This window comes from Pseudonaja textilis, chromosome 2, assembly GCF_049901715.1.
Source record: "Pseudonaja textilis isolate UNSWEBS1 chromosome 2, rPseTex1.2, whole genome shotgun sequence".
Classification (NCBI taxonomy): Eukaryota; Metazoa; Chordata; class Lepidosauria; order Squamata; family Elapidae; genus Pseudonaja; species Pseudonaja textilis.
In genome coordinates this window covers 154,807,535-154,823,773 of record NC_141991.1, presented here as the reverse complement: position 1 = coordinate 154,823,773, position 16,239 = coordinate 154,807,535, and the positions used below count along the sequence as shown (strand labels likewise).

Genomic DNA, 16,239 nt, shown 5'->3' with positions numbered 1-16,239 from the left:
ATTCAAAGTATTCCCCTTTGGATTACAAGAAGCCCCTGCTGTATTTATGCAACTAATTGAACATTTATACAAGGGGGTCCTAGTTTATCTCAATGACATTTTAATTCACACAGAAACAAAAGCAGAGCACATAAAACCAGTCTGAGAAGTTCTCACAAAACTCCAAGCTGCCAAACTCTATGGAAAACTCTCTAAATGTGAGTTTCAGCAAGACAAAATTGACTACCTGGGATATAAAATATTCCACGAGGGAATAGATGGATTCACAAAAAGTAAAAGCCATCATCGATTGGGAGCCGCCCCAAATCTGCAAACAACTACAAAATTTCCTGGATTTTGAAAATTTTACCGTCAGATATTTCTTTGTATTTTATAGTAGAACTGTCTGAAAGTGCAGGAAACACAGTTATTTGGGTTGTAACGGACCTCTTTTCAAAAGAAGTCCATTTTATACCCTGCCAGAAGATCCCAACAGCTAAGGTACTAGCAAAAATGTTTTTAGTACACATTTATCACCTACATGGAGCTCCCCAATGAATTATCTTGGACAGGGATGTTCAATTCACTTCCAAATTTTGGCAGGCTTTTAAAAACCTGTTAGGCTCCGCCCAGGGGTTGAGCTCTTTGCATCACCCCCAGACAAATGGGGGGAGGTTTGAGAGGACCAACGGGGTGTTAGAACAATATTTAAGATGTTTTATAAACTACCAACAAGACAACTAGACTGACCTTTTGCCTTTTGCTGAGGTAGCTTACAATAACTCTATGCACAGTAGCACTGGTTTCACCCCATTCCAGGTAGCCACAGGACAAGAATTCAACCCCATGCCAGAGCTACCCACTACAGAACCTGGCATCCCCTCCCATAAGGAGTGGATAAGCAATTTTTAAACCACTTGCCAGTGGTGAGATTAGCCTTACAAGAGGCTAGAGCTGCTTTTAAAGCTCAAGCTGACAAAAAAATGAAACTGAACCCAAACTCTCCAAAGTTGGGGACTGCATATATTTATGCAGAAAGTTCTTACAATCACTACAACCTTCTAAGAAACTGGGACCAAAATTAATTGGCCCATTTCCCATCATCAGAATTATAATTTATAATTACAAATATGCTAATATAATCAACAGAATTACAAATAAGCTAATACAAAGAGAAATCTAGTTAAAACTATTCTGTTACACTATTATTATTACTATTATTATCAGTATATATCTTAATATTTCTGTTCTTTGCTTTTTTGTAAATGATATGCCCTGACAATACACTGTATTCAAAATGTTTATGAAGAAAAAGAGAAGAGCTTGTGGGCGGAGCTGGCGTCACAACGATACAGCGTGCGATCTTGAAGATCTGAGATCGCCACCGATATCTTTGCTCCTGGATGGTCCAAACGTATCTAAACCGTCCCGAAGAGACAGTGAATGTAAAGAGCGCACCCTGTCGATCCCAGGGATACTGCAAAGTCCCTGGCAGATCCAGGAACAGCTCTTTTTGCCAACGGCAAAGAGGCAGCCATTAAAGCTGCTGAAGTTGGGACAGCTCCGAAATGGAAGAGAATGGAAAGAGAAAATGTGCCGGTTTGGTGAGAGTTTTTTCTTTGCTTTAAGATTTGAAAGAACACCCTAAGGAAAAGAAAGAATTTGTAAAATTTAAGACAAAAGTGATTAAGTGGAGATTTTAACAGGAAGTCAAATTAATATTTTTTTATTATTGCTGGACTTTTAATGTATGATTTTTTACTTTGAAATTGGACTGGTTTTCTTTTTTACCTTACTTTTTCTTTTTTGTCTTTTTTCCTTTTTGTTTTTATAATATTTTAGGCTAGAGATTCCCTTTCAGGTTTTTTTCTTCTTCTAAGTTTTTTCTTCATTTTTAATTATTTTTTTATTGCATTTGGTTTGGAAAAGGAGGAGGAAAGTGAAAGTAGAGGAAAATTTGTAACAATGCCAACTAGAGGCTTAGAAATATTCTTTCTTTTTTTTTTTTGACCAGACAAAGCTGAAAAGAACTGAGGCTTCTTGTCAAGGACTTTGACCCTGTTTGATAAGATAGAGGGAAAAGCACGGGAGAGTATTATTACAGGTGCTCCTCTGGGTTTCTATCAGTGGCTGCAGTCTGGTGTTGAAATTTACAGAAAAAAGATGATAAAATTCTAGAAAAGAGAGTTAAAAAACTTAACAAAAAGCCTTGGATAATTAAATAGGTACAATGTGTTCTTTTCCTCTTTTTTTAAGCTGGGCTATTCTCCACTTTAACAAACCCCCTCATTAGCTTATTATTTTTGATAGTCATTTGGACCTTTGGCCTTTAGGTACTTGTTTTTGTTTTTGCTTTTGGAGTCTATTTTTTATCTTTGCATTTTATTTTAAAGGGAAAGTCTTAGTATTAATTTTTTCTTTTTCTTTTTAAGGGAGTAGTCTCTTTTTCTTTCTCTCCCTTCCCATTTTTTAATTCATCTTCCTTATTGGTATTTTCTGTGGCCCCCTTTTTTATACCTTTTCATACCTGAGACTTTTTTAATTGGATTAAGGTGTTGAAGAACCTGAAGAACTTTATTTTTTCTTTTCTATTCTTTTTTTTTCTGCCACCTACAATACTTAACAATTTTTCCTTTTTCTGTTTATGTTTTTTTCTTCCATTTTTGGGTTTTTCCTGCTTTTTAACTAATTGATTGAATTAAGGTGTACAAGAACCTGAAGAAACCTTTCTTTTATCCTGCTTCCTTTTTACTTCACTATTTTTACTTGGAATTACACTTGGTCATTACACGAGCGGATTAAGGTCTAGAAGAACCTGAAGATTTTGAATCGTTTGAAATGAGCATGAAACTAACAGCAGCTGGTTCTTCAATTCCTACTTCTTCCTCTTCACCATCTGGAGGACAACACTCAATACAGACAATGTTACAACAAGAAAAAGAACAGGAAAAGGTGACACTGCAGATGATAATGCAAGGAATTCAAAACATACAAGCAAGAACAGAGAATACTGAAAAGAGAACAAAGAGATAAGAAGATTGGAGATATTGATGGCAGATTAATCATGGTTGAACAAGATAAAAGTGGGATGTTGGGATGGGAGATGAATAGATCAGAATTTTATCTTAGATTCCAAAACATAGAGGAAGAAAAAGGACAAAACTTGGCTGAGATAATGATAGAAATCTTTGCTGAAGCTCTGGAAATAACTAAAGAGAAGATGAGATCTTTCAAGTTTTCACAAGATATGCAATGAGAAATAGTTTACCAAGAGAAGTTCATATCAGATTTACAGAAAAAGCAAATGTTGCAGGTGGCATGAGAGAAAACATTGAAATATAAAGATAAGGAGACTGTCCTGAAACGTACCCAGAAGAGTGAGAGAGATAAGAAGAGAGCATCGATTCCTGACTAAAATCCTACCCAAAAAAGAGGTGAATTATAGATGGTTGATTCCAGAAGGTTTAATGTTTACATGGCAGGAACAGAGACACAGAATTGACTCAATTGAGAAAGCTGAATTATTTTATACAGAATTCTTCAGAGGGAAAGATGAGGACACAGAAAAAGAAATGTCATTAATTGAATTCCAAGAAGACTGTCAAGCAGCGATTGAAAAAGAAGAAGGTGCAGTAGGTAGAAAGGTGGAAGCTAGAGAATAACGAGAACCAAGATCTACTAGAGCTGCAAAACCTACTTATAAAGTATAATCATGGAAGAGAAAAAATTGATTACAATTAATATAAATGGACTTAATTCAGCTGTTAAAAGAAGGAAAACTTTCCATAAATTAGAGAAATTAAAATTTGATATAATCTGCCTACAAGAAGTACATATTAAAAAGCAACCTGAACAACTGTTGATACAGCCAAAGTTTGGAAAAATATTTATTCTTTGACACAATGCAAGAAAAGAGGAGTGGTTTTATACATCAAAGATACTATTCCAGCAAAATTGATCCATACGGATGATGGTGGAAGACTTTTAATGGTGGAAATAATGGACAACAATATGAAAACACTCCTGACAGCAATCTACGCCCCGAATGAAAATCAAGAAGAATTTTATAGAAAATTACGTATGAAAATAAGTGGTTCCCAAAGTGGGTGGTACCGCCCCCTGCGGGGTGGGATGCCTTAGGGGGGTGATAAGAGGCAAGGGGGCCAGCAGGGGGGTGCTAAGACATGGCAGGGGGGTGTTTGAGGTGCCGGCCACGCAGTCCATTGACAGTTTCATCACTCCCTAGCCGGCACCTCGAATGCGGAACCCATGCGCGGTGAGCCTTGCCAAGCCTACGGGGGGGAGGTGGGAGGTGGTGGAAAGAGGGCGCCTTAGCTTGCAGGCTGCCCTCTCCGGTGGAAGTGACGGAGGCGCGCCAGAAGGCCCGAAAGCAAAACCCTCCCAAGGCGCGCAGTGGAAGGGGTGGGTGGTCTGGCGTTAGGGCCCCCTTCCCTGGAGAACAAGGGAGCGCGCAGCGCCCGCCCGGCCTCCACCTCTCTAGCCAGCCGGGCTTGCGCGCAGGATGAGGGTGGGTGCAGCTGTGGCTCTCCAAGGTGCATGGCTCAGTTCGGTTTGGCTCTACGTGGCCTTCCCAGACCTAGAACCAAGCCTCCCTCTGCAGCCCGGTTCTTCCGACTGAGCCCTGTGCTTGCTTGCTTGCTTGCTTACTTAGTTTCCAAGCGATCGTTTCCTCTCCCTCCGCTGGTCTGGGCTGCTTCCGCACGCCTTCCTCCTCCCGGGCAGAGTATAAAGATGGGTGGAACGCTTCACTGAAGTTGGGAGTCTCTGAGTGTGTGCAGAATACCTCCCCTTGCTTGGCCCGATGGAAGTGGACCTTGGGTTAAAGCAAAGAGGATGAGGTTGGCTGCATCGCTGCCCTGGGGAGGTTGGCATTGCAAAATTGGATGCCAAAGGGGGCTGGAGAAAGGGCAGAGGGGCAGCTGCAGGAGGCTGGAGAAGGGGCAGAGGGGCAGTTGCAAGGGGCTGCAGAAGGGGCAGAGGGGCAGCTGCATTAAGGAGCAGGAAAATCTTAGCCATGGTTTATTCATTGACTAAGCAAGAATCAAACAGCATGCTAAACTCTAAACCAGAATGGCTGGGTTGATATTTTCAGCCCGTGTTTCTCAACCTTGGCAACTTGTGTGGACTTCAATCCCGACTCAGGCTTTGCTCTACTTTCTCAAAGTGCCACCGCTGTTGCATTCTTTCTTTCTTTTGTCCGTCCATCCATCCATTCATCCAAAAGGTCTGCCTGTCTATCTGTCTGCCTTTCTGTCTGTCTACCTACCTACCTACCTATCTATCTACCAATATAGATCCATCTATCTATTTATCCATCCATCCATCCATCCAAAATGTCTGTCTGCCTGCCTTCCTGTCTACCTACCTACCTATCTACCAATATAGATCTACCTACCTACCTACCTACCAATCTACTTACCTAACTACCTACCTACCAATCCATACATTCATCCAAAAGGTTTGCCTGCCTACCTATCTACCAATCTACCTACCTACCTGTCTCTGTCTGTCTGTCTCTCTCTCTCTCTCTCTCTCTCCATCCATCCATCTATCCATGTTCGAAGCACCAGACCCGGAGGCACATTGGGAATGTAGAGCAAAGCCAGTCTGGGAGGGAGGGAGGGAGGGAGAGAGAGAGAGAGACCTGTTGCATCAGATTGAAATGAGGCCTAGTTTAGAGGCCCTTTTCCACATTGAAACATCTTTGCCAGCAACTTTGCCAGCACATTGAAACATCTTTGGCTTCTATAATTAAAGGTTTTGTGGACAAGACATGGCCAAGACTATCAGGAAGCTCTCACATTTTGTTGAGGCTTTAAACAGGATCCATTGGATCAGATCTCCACCCTAAAAATTACTTTTCCCCAAGTTATTACAGTGCCAATTCTGAAGACGGCAAAACCAAAATGTACTGGTAAATTACAAGGAGAACACATACACACACACACACACACACACACACACACACACACACACACACACTCCCTTCTAACCCTGCTGGAGCAGGTGATTGGACTAGAATAGATATCTCATTATCTTTCTCCTCCCTCCCTCCTTCTTTATTTCTTTTTCTTTCTGTCCCTTCCTTCCATCCCCCCTCTTTCTTTGTCCCTTTTTCTTTCTTTCCCTTTTTTCTTTCTTTTCTTCCTTCTCTCTCTCTCTCTCTTCTTTCTCTCTCTTTCCCTCTCTCAGGCTCACCCCATTGATTTGACTTGCTTGGGCAGGTCCCTCCAATGCAGTGGGCTCAATGGGGTGGACCTGTGGGGCCGGCACCTAGAACACGGCAGTGTCGGCATGTTTGAAAACAGAGCAAAGCCAGAGGATGGTAATTTTTGCTGCAAAGAATCACAAAAGCTTCTGGGTTGTGAACAAGAAGGGACACACATGTCAATGCAATTCAGCAACATAAAATAATGAGATACAAATAAAACAAACAAGAATCGCCAAAGCATCTCTGATTAGATTTTATTCACTGCTAGAATCTAATCAGAGATGCCTTCTGATTCTAGTGCAATGACCTGCTCCAGCAGGGTTAGAAGGGAGTGTGTGTGTATGTGTGTGCATGGCTGTCAAAACTCCAAAAACGGGTCAAGTATCTCTGAGGAGCCAGTCATAAATTAGAACACTTGCTAAACAACCAGCCATTAAGTGAGGACCACTTGTATTTGGTTTGCCAGTCACCTGGCCACGCCCACCCAGTCACATGACCACCAAATCACACCTACCCTGTCATGTGACCAGCAAGCCATGCCCAGCCAGCCAGCCATGCCAGCCAGTCACGTGACCAGCAAGCCACACCCTCAAATTAGGCCACGCCCACAGAAATTTGAATCCCACCCCTGGGTGGGGGGCACCAAGGATGAGTTTGTAGCACCAAGGGGGCGGTGGACTGAAAAAGTTTGGGAACCATTGATCTAGATGGACGTTAAATAATACTATACTAAAAGAAAAAGACTTTACACAGAGAATGGAGAAAGAACTGGTTTTTTTCTTTAAAGAAAATAAAAAATAAGACACATCAATGCAGAATGTATGGGATACAATGAAGGCATATACCAGAGGTTTGATAATAGACTATACAAGGAAAAGAAATATTACAAAAAGACTAGCCTAAATAAAGGACTTGAAAAAGAGTTACAGAGAATGCCACAGAAAAAGGTCATTATGTTAAAAATGGATACAATTAAACATAAAATGGAATTAATGGAAAAAAGAAGAATTAGCACAGAAAATCAGAGTGGCGAAGCAGAACTATTTTGAAGATGCAAATAAACCAGGTAGATGGTTAGCATATAAACTGAGAAAGGAGAGAATCAAGGAAAATACTGCAATTAATAGATGATCAAGGCAAAGCTTGCTATGGAAGTAAAGAGAAGAAGAAAATTATACGAGACTATTATGGGAAACTATACACACTAGAGAATATTGACGATGAAAGAGTTAAACAGTACTTACAGAATGCTAATCTACCCCAGCTACCTAAAGAGATTGAAATAATGCTAGAAAGCAACATAACGATGATGGGGTTAATTGAAGCACTTAAGAAGCAAAATAATGGAAAGGCACCAGGCCCAGATGGACTTCCAGCAGAATTTTATAAGACATTACAAAAATCATTGAATCTTCCATTGTTAGAAGTTATGAATGAAGTTATATCAAAGAAGAGGACACCCAAATCATGGTCAGAAGCTTATATTACACTTGTCCCAAAAGAGGATGCCAACCCACTACAAATCAAGAACTATAGACCTATTTCCTTATTAAACTCAGATTATAAAACTTTTGCTTCAATACTGGCAGAAAGACTCAAAAAATACTTAAATAACTTTATTCACCCTGATCAAAATGGATTTCTGCCAAAGAGACAAATCAAAGACAATATGAGAATAATCTTGGACACTTTGGAATATTATGAGGCACACCCTGAAAAACAAATGGCGTTGATATTTCTAGATGCAAAGAAGGCCTTTGACAATGTGAATTGTCGATTTATGTTATTACAGATGGAGCAGATGGGCTTTGGTAAAAAGATTATCCATGCAATAGAAGCTATATATTATAAGCAAACGGCAAAGGTAATGATAGAGGGAGAATTGACGGATACTATTGACATAAGAAAAAGAACAAGACAAGGCTGCCCATTGTCGCCTCTGTTGTTTGTGTTAACTTTGGAAGTGCTAAATAGAAATATTAGAGAAGAAAAGGATATAAAAGGGATGAAAATTAATAAGGAAGAATTTAAATTGCAAGCATTTGTGGATGATCTAGTTTTCATTTTAGAAGATCCATTAGAAACAGCATTAAAACTGATAGAAAAGATAGAGGTGTATGGAAAGGTATCTGGTTTGAAAATAAATAAAGATAAAACAAAGATTTTGACAAAGAATATGTTATTAAGACAAAAGGAAGAATTGGCGGATATTTTGAAAATTCAGGTAACAAATAAGATCAAGTACTTGGGGATACATTTGACAGCAAGATGTAGCACACTTAAAGAGAATAAATATATTAAACTCAAGCAACAGATAGCGATAGATTTGGTGAAATGGGAAAACTTACAATTGTCATTAATAGGGAGAATATCAACAATCAAGATGAATATATTACCCAGAATTTTATATTTGTTCCAAACAATTCCAATCAGGCCTGGAAAAGATTACTTTAAAGATTTAAATAAAATTGTGTTGAAATATATACGGCAAGGTAAGAAAACGAGAATAAAATTAAAACTCTTGCAAGAAGCTAGAATAAGAGGAGGATTTGGTCTGCCTAATACCAAGCTACAAATCTGATGTGGGTTAAGGAATGGATAACATTAAGAAATACTAGATTGTTGACATTAGAAGGACATGATCTGTTGTTGGGGTGGCATGCCTTCCTATGGTACAAAGGAACTAAAACACAGGGGTACTTTAGAAAATGTTATATACGGGAGGCTCTTTGGTTAAATTGGGAGAAGACTAAAAGGCAATGTTATTTGAAAATTCCAGTCTGGCTATCGACTATTGAAGCATTTTCTTATCCTATAATATTCAAAAAGGAACAAACAGATATGGTGAAATATTGAATGAAAAGGGTGAACTTAAATCTATGCAAAAACTAGAGGAACAAGGTATAAAGATGAATTGGTTTTCATATGCGCAAATATGTTCTAGATATGATAAAGATTCTAAAACAGAAGGTTTCTATTATAAATTGACTGATTTAGATAAGATTTTTACAGGTACTGATGAAAAGGTGATTAAAAAATTGTATGGATATTTATTAGAAATTTATTAGAAGAAGAACAAGTTAAAGAAACAATGATTGCTTTGGGGGGAAATTTTGGATATGGGATTGATTTAGCAATGGTGGCAAAATGATGGCAAAAATTGTGGTCTCAAAATTATAAAACGACAATGTCAATAGCTTATAAAGAGCATTTGTATAAGATGTTTTACAGGTGGCATTTTCCTCCAACAAGAATAGCAAGAATGTTCAAGAACAAATCTGAAAAATGTTGGAAATGTCATCAGGTACCTGGCTCATATGTGATGGACTTGTGCAGATGCCAAAAAATATTGGACTAAAATCGACACATGGTTGAAAAAAATGACAAAAAAGCATATAGACTTGAAACCAGATATATTTTTACTGGGAATTTTACCTGAAATATACAGTATTCTGAAATACAAGAATTGAAATATCTGATTGTAAATGTGTTAACAGCGACTAGGATTGTATTTGCCAAACACTGGAAAAATGAGAAAATACCATCACAGGAGGAAATTATTAAGAAAATATTGGAACGTGCTGAAATGAGTAAATTGACATTTGAAGTCAGAAAACAAGATGATAAACAATTTTATAAAATTTGGGATCTATTCTATCAATGATTAGACAATAAAACATGGCAATGAAATATGTAGATTTTTAGAAAATAATGAATATATAAAGATGTTTTTTTTAAAATTAATCTACAAAATGATTGTAGGATAGATTTGGGATGATAATATGAATTGTTATAAAACAAATCAAGTAAAATATGGATTGTCTTGCAAAAAATGAATAATAGTATAGTCAAATGGTTGATTAAGAATGATATTAATGTATTTAGGAATATTTGATGGACAATATGAGAATATATACAAGGTAATTGTAAGTGATGACTATGAAGTGGATGCACAAAACAATTTGTAAACCAACCGACACACTGTATGTACATATGTGGAAGATGGCTTGATGTTTTTATGTTCTGTTTGTCTATGTTTGTCTAAAAAAAAAAACACTAAAACTTTTTTAAAAAAAATGTTTATGGAGAAAAAAAACATATGCTATAAAAAAGATAATAATTTCAAGATCTTATTTACAATGGAGAATGCAACTAGACCAGAATTGTAACATTTTCAACAGTTAGTCCATAAGCAATCCAGAGACTAGGTGTGGAATCACCCCAATTTTCTTTTAGCTCCCTAGCTAACATTTCTCACAGTAGACTATAATGATTATAATGCAATATAACGCAAAGCAACTTTTGGTTTAAAGTTTGCTTTAAATTTACTGGGCCTATTTTTTAAAAAAATCCCATCATTATTACTTTATAAGTAACTCATGGTGACAAACATACCAATACTCTTTCTTCCTATTTTCCCTCCAATAACAACTTTGTGTGATAGGTTGGGATGAAAGAGAGTGGTCAAAATAACCTAGCTGGCTTTCATGCCCAAGGAGTGACTAAATCTCATAGTCTACTGATTTCTAGCCTGGTGCCTTAACCTCTAAATCACAGTGACTCTTAAGGTAAGAAGCAGTACTACTATCTTTTAGAAAATGAGAGGTAATACCAGAATTCTTCGTCCTTCACAGCGAGACTGTCCCTTCCTTTATGAAGGAAAAGGTGTCTATTGTTTCAAGGAAATAATCAATTCTTATATGCTATATTTAGTACATGCTAAGCTGATCTTCCAGCTGCTGTTTGGCAGAAGCTTTTGGAGCAAACTGTTATTGCTCATGGAGCAACATGAAAGTCCTATAGTTCAGTGTCTTTTCTTCCATTACTCTCATATTACCTCTGTCCTGGTGAAAGAGCATACTGAAGTGATTTAAAAGACAGAGGGCCTTACCATTACCTAGCATTGGCCATTGAGAATAATGCCTTATCTCATCATACATTCACCATTTCTTATCTAAGAAGAACAAAAGGAAATAAAGTGATTTAATATTTATTTACGTTATCCCAAAGCAAAGGTTACCAGATGGGAAGACCATAGACTACTGGGGTAAATGAGGAACTGCTCTGAAAAAAAGGAAGTACTGCTTAATCTAAAACAAAATATTAATCTGAGTCTTTGTTCTGTCATACTAGCATGCAGGGAGTTGAAGCCCATCTTCTGATGAATTCCACTTTCTTGAGCCATATTTTTTCCTTGGGTAACCTCCTCAGAATTAAAACAATCTTGATATATACTACAATTACATTTCTAAAGAATAAAGATTAACTCTCACCTGCACTGCCTGCCGCTCATAGAGTGTCATTTGCGATATCTGAGGGCGAGTGCTTCCACCAGAGCCTGAACTGCCACTGGCTGAATTTGAATTCTGCTCACTTTCCGTCTCCATTGTGTCAGGTCCCAAGGATTCCTGTCTGAAGTTTTGTTTCAAACTCTAGAAGAAGGAATTAGGATTATTTTACGTGAAAAATATGCCTACATTACAAACTTATATGAATATTTTCTGTCTGAAATATTCCGTATCAAAATATACCTACTGTATGATGGAGCGAGTGTTAGTAATATACTAATCATCCAAAATTACACAAGATTTGTTTTACAAAATAACTGTTCCTTCAACAATAAGGCAAAATAAAAACAATGAAGTGATGAGACAAATGTTAATTTTTAACAATAAACAATAAAGGTATATAAAAACACAATTATGGTATCACATTCTTATACAGTACAGCTTGAATGTATAGACATTTGATGAGCCATGGAATTCTATTTTCACACAGGGAATTTCATGGCAAGATTCCTAATATCCAAAGTATGTTTTGCAAGCTTAACTAATTAAATGATGTACTTTTAAAATGTTATAGATGTTTCAATATTAACTCATATGAGAAGTCCAAAAATTGACCTCCTTATGCACCAAAGGTCTCAAAATATAAATATAAAACACCTCAATCTGAGGCAATTAGCTGGGGTGCATTTTTTTTCTCCTATCCCATGGACTTCTAAATGTTGCTGAACTATTGAGTCCCAGTTTCTGGCTCACAGGACATCAAGCTCCTTGGGAAGTAATTTTGTTTTAATCCTGCATGGAACATATTCTCCATATAAGAAATGCAGGGAACAATCATTTTGTCTACATAAATAAAAAAACCCTTCTTCATGCAGAGAAAATACATCCTTAATCTCTTCTATGTCCTATGCAAAGTAAAGTTAGGTATGCTCACCTATCACAACAATAAAGCTAATATTGAAGATTGCTAAGCATTGTATTTCTAGTAATAGCAAATTATGAAAGGTTTGACAGTTTTAACAATTATCATTTCTATATTATATATAACCCCCAATTTACGACCATTTAAAGTTATACTGGTGCTACAAATGGTAGTTACACCCAGTCCTTTAAATTCTGGCCACTGAAGTGTCACATGATCCAATTCAAGCATTGGCAGCCTACTCATATTTATGACTGAAGCAGCTGTTCAATTCCACCCCACCTATTTCCTCTACATCTCTGCCTTTTGGCCACTCTGCACTCCATCACATATCCCTGCTACTTCCCCCACTTCCCATCTGTCCTTTGCCATCTTCTTCCTCCTCCTGTTGATTGGATCCAGAAGGCATATGAGGGTGTGGCTCTGGGATGCACATAGTAAGTGCGGCAGTATGGTGACACTTCATCTACAAGGGAGCTCTCAGACAGGGATAAAGATGGGATGGCAAGATGAAGTGCTCTCCATTACCAGAGACAAGGCTGAAGAGGTGGCAGTGGCTTCTGGGTGAATGTGGAATATTCACCCAGAGGCGCTATTTAGGGTAGTAGAACTGGAGGAAGTGCAGCGCAGACTGTAGTTCACATTAGAAGCTGGGCTTTGCATTAAAAAGTTTGGGCCAAGAATGAGCAAAAGGCTGGAGAGGTTCTGTCAGTGCTGACTCATCATTACCCCTCACTGAAACGTTGTAGGCTGGTTCTCCAAAAGCACTTTTGAGTGAACTGCAGAGTTCTGTGGGCTTTGCCGTATCTGTAGGCTTTAGCATATTAGAAAATACTGGCCATTTACAAGACTTTTCTGGAGGAAGGCTAGGCTTAGAGCAAAGGGAAGACCTGTGGGGATGCTCTGCCATCACTTGGCTTATTTCCACTCCTTGCTGAAGCCTGAGGATCTCCAGGAGTGCTGCCAATGCAAGCTGCAGAGCATGCACTGTGTCTCCAGGAAGCCTTCATCCCCTCTGCTTTCTCCAGTTTACGGCTACCCCAAACAGCATCTCTCACACAACCTCTAACCTTTACCACGTGAGCTATCACCTCTACCCTGTCTTGGTATGAAGTATGCTGCTTTACACTTCATTGTTCATTCTACCATCTTTCTAGCTGGGTCTGACAAGTTCCCTTTGAAAGACAAAACTCTGCCATCCTCCCATATTTGTTGCCTACAATCTGGGCTGCATCCTTGCTCAGCACCTGGGCCAGCAACAGAGGAAGATGGCAAAGATCAATTAAGTGCAGCGCAGGGATAGGCAGCAAAGAGAACTACAGTAAAAAAGGCAGAGATTGGGGAGAGATAGTCAGATGGGGAAGCTGAAGTAGAAGTAAATTGTGGTCACTAAGCAAAGTAAGCGGATGGTATCTCCAAATAAGATGTTGCCTGCCCGGGCCTCCACCATCCTGGGGCACCCTTTGCATAGATCCCCGCTCTGCTGGATACATTTTTAACCCTTCTCCTCTCCATCATGCCAAACTCCACTTTTTTCCAATAAGCTCATGTTACCATCATGTTACCTTTCTTTAATACAAAGGCCATTCGTGCCCTCCCAGAAGAATTTTAGAAATTCCCAAATGCTGCCTGCTTCTGGAAAAACATGGCCTCTATATACAAAGGCCACATGGCAGATCAGCCACTTATTTCCAAAGGGTGAAGTTCTGCCTTTTGAAAGAGAATTGGCTAATATACTTCACAGCTTTCCTATGTGGAGGATGCACAGGGATTGGGTGGGGGAAGTTGGCATCACACAGCTTCTGTAAAGGAAGGCTGCTTCTCCTTGGGAAAGATAATCTTTTAAAAAGATGAATGGAGTGAGCCATGACCCCCGAACACTGATGTTAGTCCTATAGAACAAAACAAAACAAACAGGGAGAGAAGGATAAAGCAGGAACATTTCATTCTCATCGACGCTGCGCCAAGAGTCCAGGATGAATTAGATTCCTCCTTATTACATCATAGAGCTGAGTCTGCTCTAAAAAGTCAGCCGCTAGCCAGATCCCCAGCTTTGACTCAGCTCCTTAGTCAATCGAGCTTCATGTCTAGGAAGCATAGTTGGCGATTGTTGCTAGGATTTGTTTTTCACTTTAAAACCTTCGGCACAGCTCTCGGGGCTCCGATTGAGCTGTGCCAGCTGTAGAGCGGGGATCCGCTCTCCGGCAGCATCAGGGATCTGGTGCTGCCTTTGGGAGGCTGCAGACAAGGGAAGAGCTCAGAAACCTCCCACACAATCGTCCCAGGCATTTCTGGCTGCCACAAGCCACAGCAATAGCCTTTCAGCGCCTCCCAGCTGTTCCCTCGAGGCTGCCGTTCGCTCCTGGGTCTCTCCCTTTCTCGGGGCTCTTGTGGCCTATAGAGCGACAGAGGCTCTCTAGGTATTCTTCAGGGAGCCTCTCCATGTGCTCAAGGCCAAGAACAAGAGATCAGAGTAAACGCTCAAATGTAACCACCAGGCCTCGGCTTCGGCTGTTCGGGCCTTGACAGCAGCGTCTTTTTTTACTAGAGCCTCACTCCGCTGGCTGCATCAGTTACAGGAGCACCTTCCTCTGTCTGATTTTAGATCTCATCAAGACCTGAACAAAATCATTACAGCAGCTGAATTTACAGCAGATGCCACTCTGAATTCAACCAAGTTTGCCTCTAGAGCCATGGCCTCCTCAGTCACAGCGAGACGTCTACTTTGACTCTGGAACTGGCAATCCGACTCACAACATAAGTGGAAGCTGGCATCGGCTCCTTGTACAGGTGAGAAGTTCTTTGGTGAGGCCCTAGATCCATACCTGGTCGAGACCAGGGATAAGAGGAAGGTCCTCTCTTCGATAGGGGTGGACTTCCGACCAGCTCCTTACTTCTGTCCTTTATCTTTTCAGGCCGAACCTTCCCCTCGCTTCTCCCATCTCAGAGGGCATTCCCTCAATGACAGGAACAGCATCCTGAGGCGACTGGCAGACAGCAACACCAATATACAGGATGGCCCAGGGCTGTTGGTCACAGACAGAAGGGTCCTGTCTGATAAACTGGTTGGAGCTCAGGGCTATCTTCCTGGCCCTCAAACATTTCCAGGGTGACAGGAGGTCACAAGTTGGTGATGACAATGTGGTCACAAAAGCACACATCGACCGGCAGGGGAGAACAAAGTCCAGGGCCTTGATGAGGGAAGCCAAACGCCTAGGGCATTGGGCAGAGAGGCACCTTTTGTCCATCAGGGCAGACCACATTTCTGGGGTCAACAACTCTCAAGCTGACTGGCTGAGTCAGAGTGCGGTAGACCATTTGGAGTGGAGTCTCCACCCCTCTCTGTTCAGGGAACTATCCTTCAGGTTCGGCACTCCCTCTGTGGACCTTTTTGCATCTCCCCTGAATGCTCAGATAAGCAGATACTTCACCAGATTTCCTTCTCAGGGAGCAGAGGGGACCAATGTGCTTCGGAGCAAATGGCCCCCGGGTCTCCTCTACACCTTCCCCCCTCTTCCGATCATTCCGGCAGTCATTCGGAAGATGTTGGAGAAGGTGGAATTGATTCTCTTGGTGCCTCATTAGTCCAGGAGACCCTGGTTTGCGGATCTGTGAACCTATCAGTTGCTCACCCTTGGAGAATCCTGGACCACAGGGTCTCTCTGCACCAGGGACCTTTGTTGCATCCGGACCCACAATGGTTCCACTTTACCATGTGGTGCTTGAGTGGCAACACCTGAGAGATTTGAACATTCCTGATTGAGCCATCCTCACCATTCAGGCCTCACGCAAACCTTCCACGATATGCATTTATGATG

General features: G+C 40.2%; 1 protein-coding gene across 2 annotated transcripts in view; it reads right to left on the bottom strand.

The window, feature by feature from the left end:
• The window catches only part of PHC1 (polyhomeotic homolog 1), a 153,793-nt gene that overhangs the window by 75,426 nt on the left and 62,128 nt on the right, over positions 1-16,239 (bottom strand). For both annotated transcript variants that reach the window (XM_026713264.2, XM_087926042.1), the window contains one exon: positions 11,485-11,643. In XM_026713264.2, coding sequence (XP_026569049.1) covers positions 11,485-11,598 — 114 coding nt within the window. In that variant the 5' untranslated portion in view covers positions 11,599-11,643. The remainder of the gene's footprint in view (positions 1-11,484; positions 11,644-16,239) is intronic.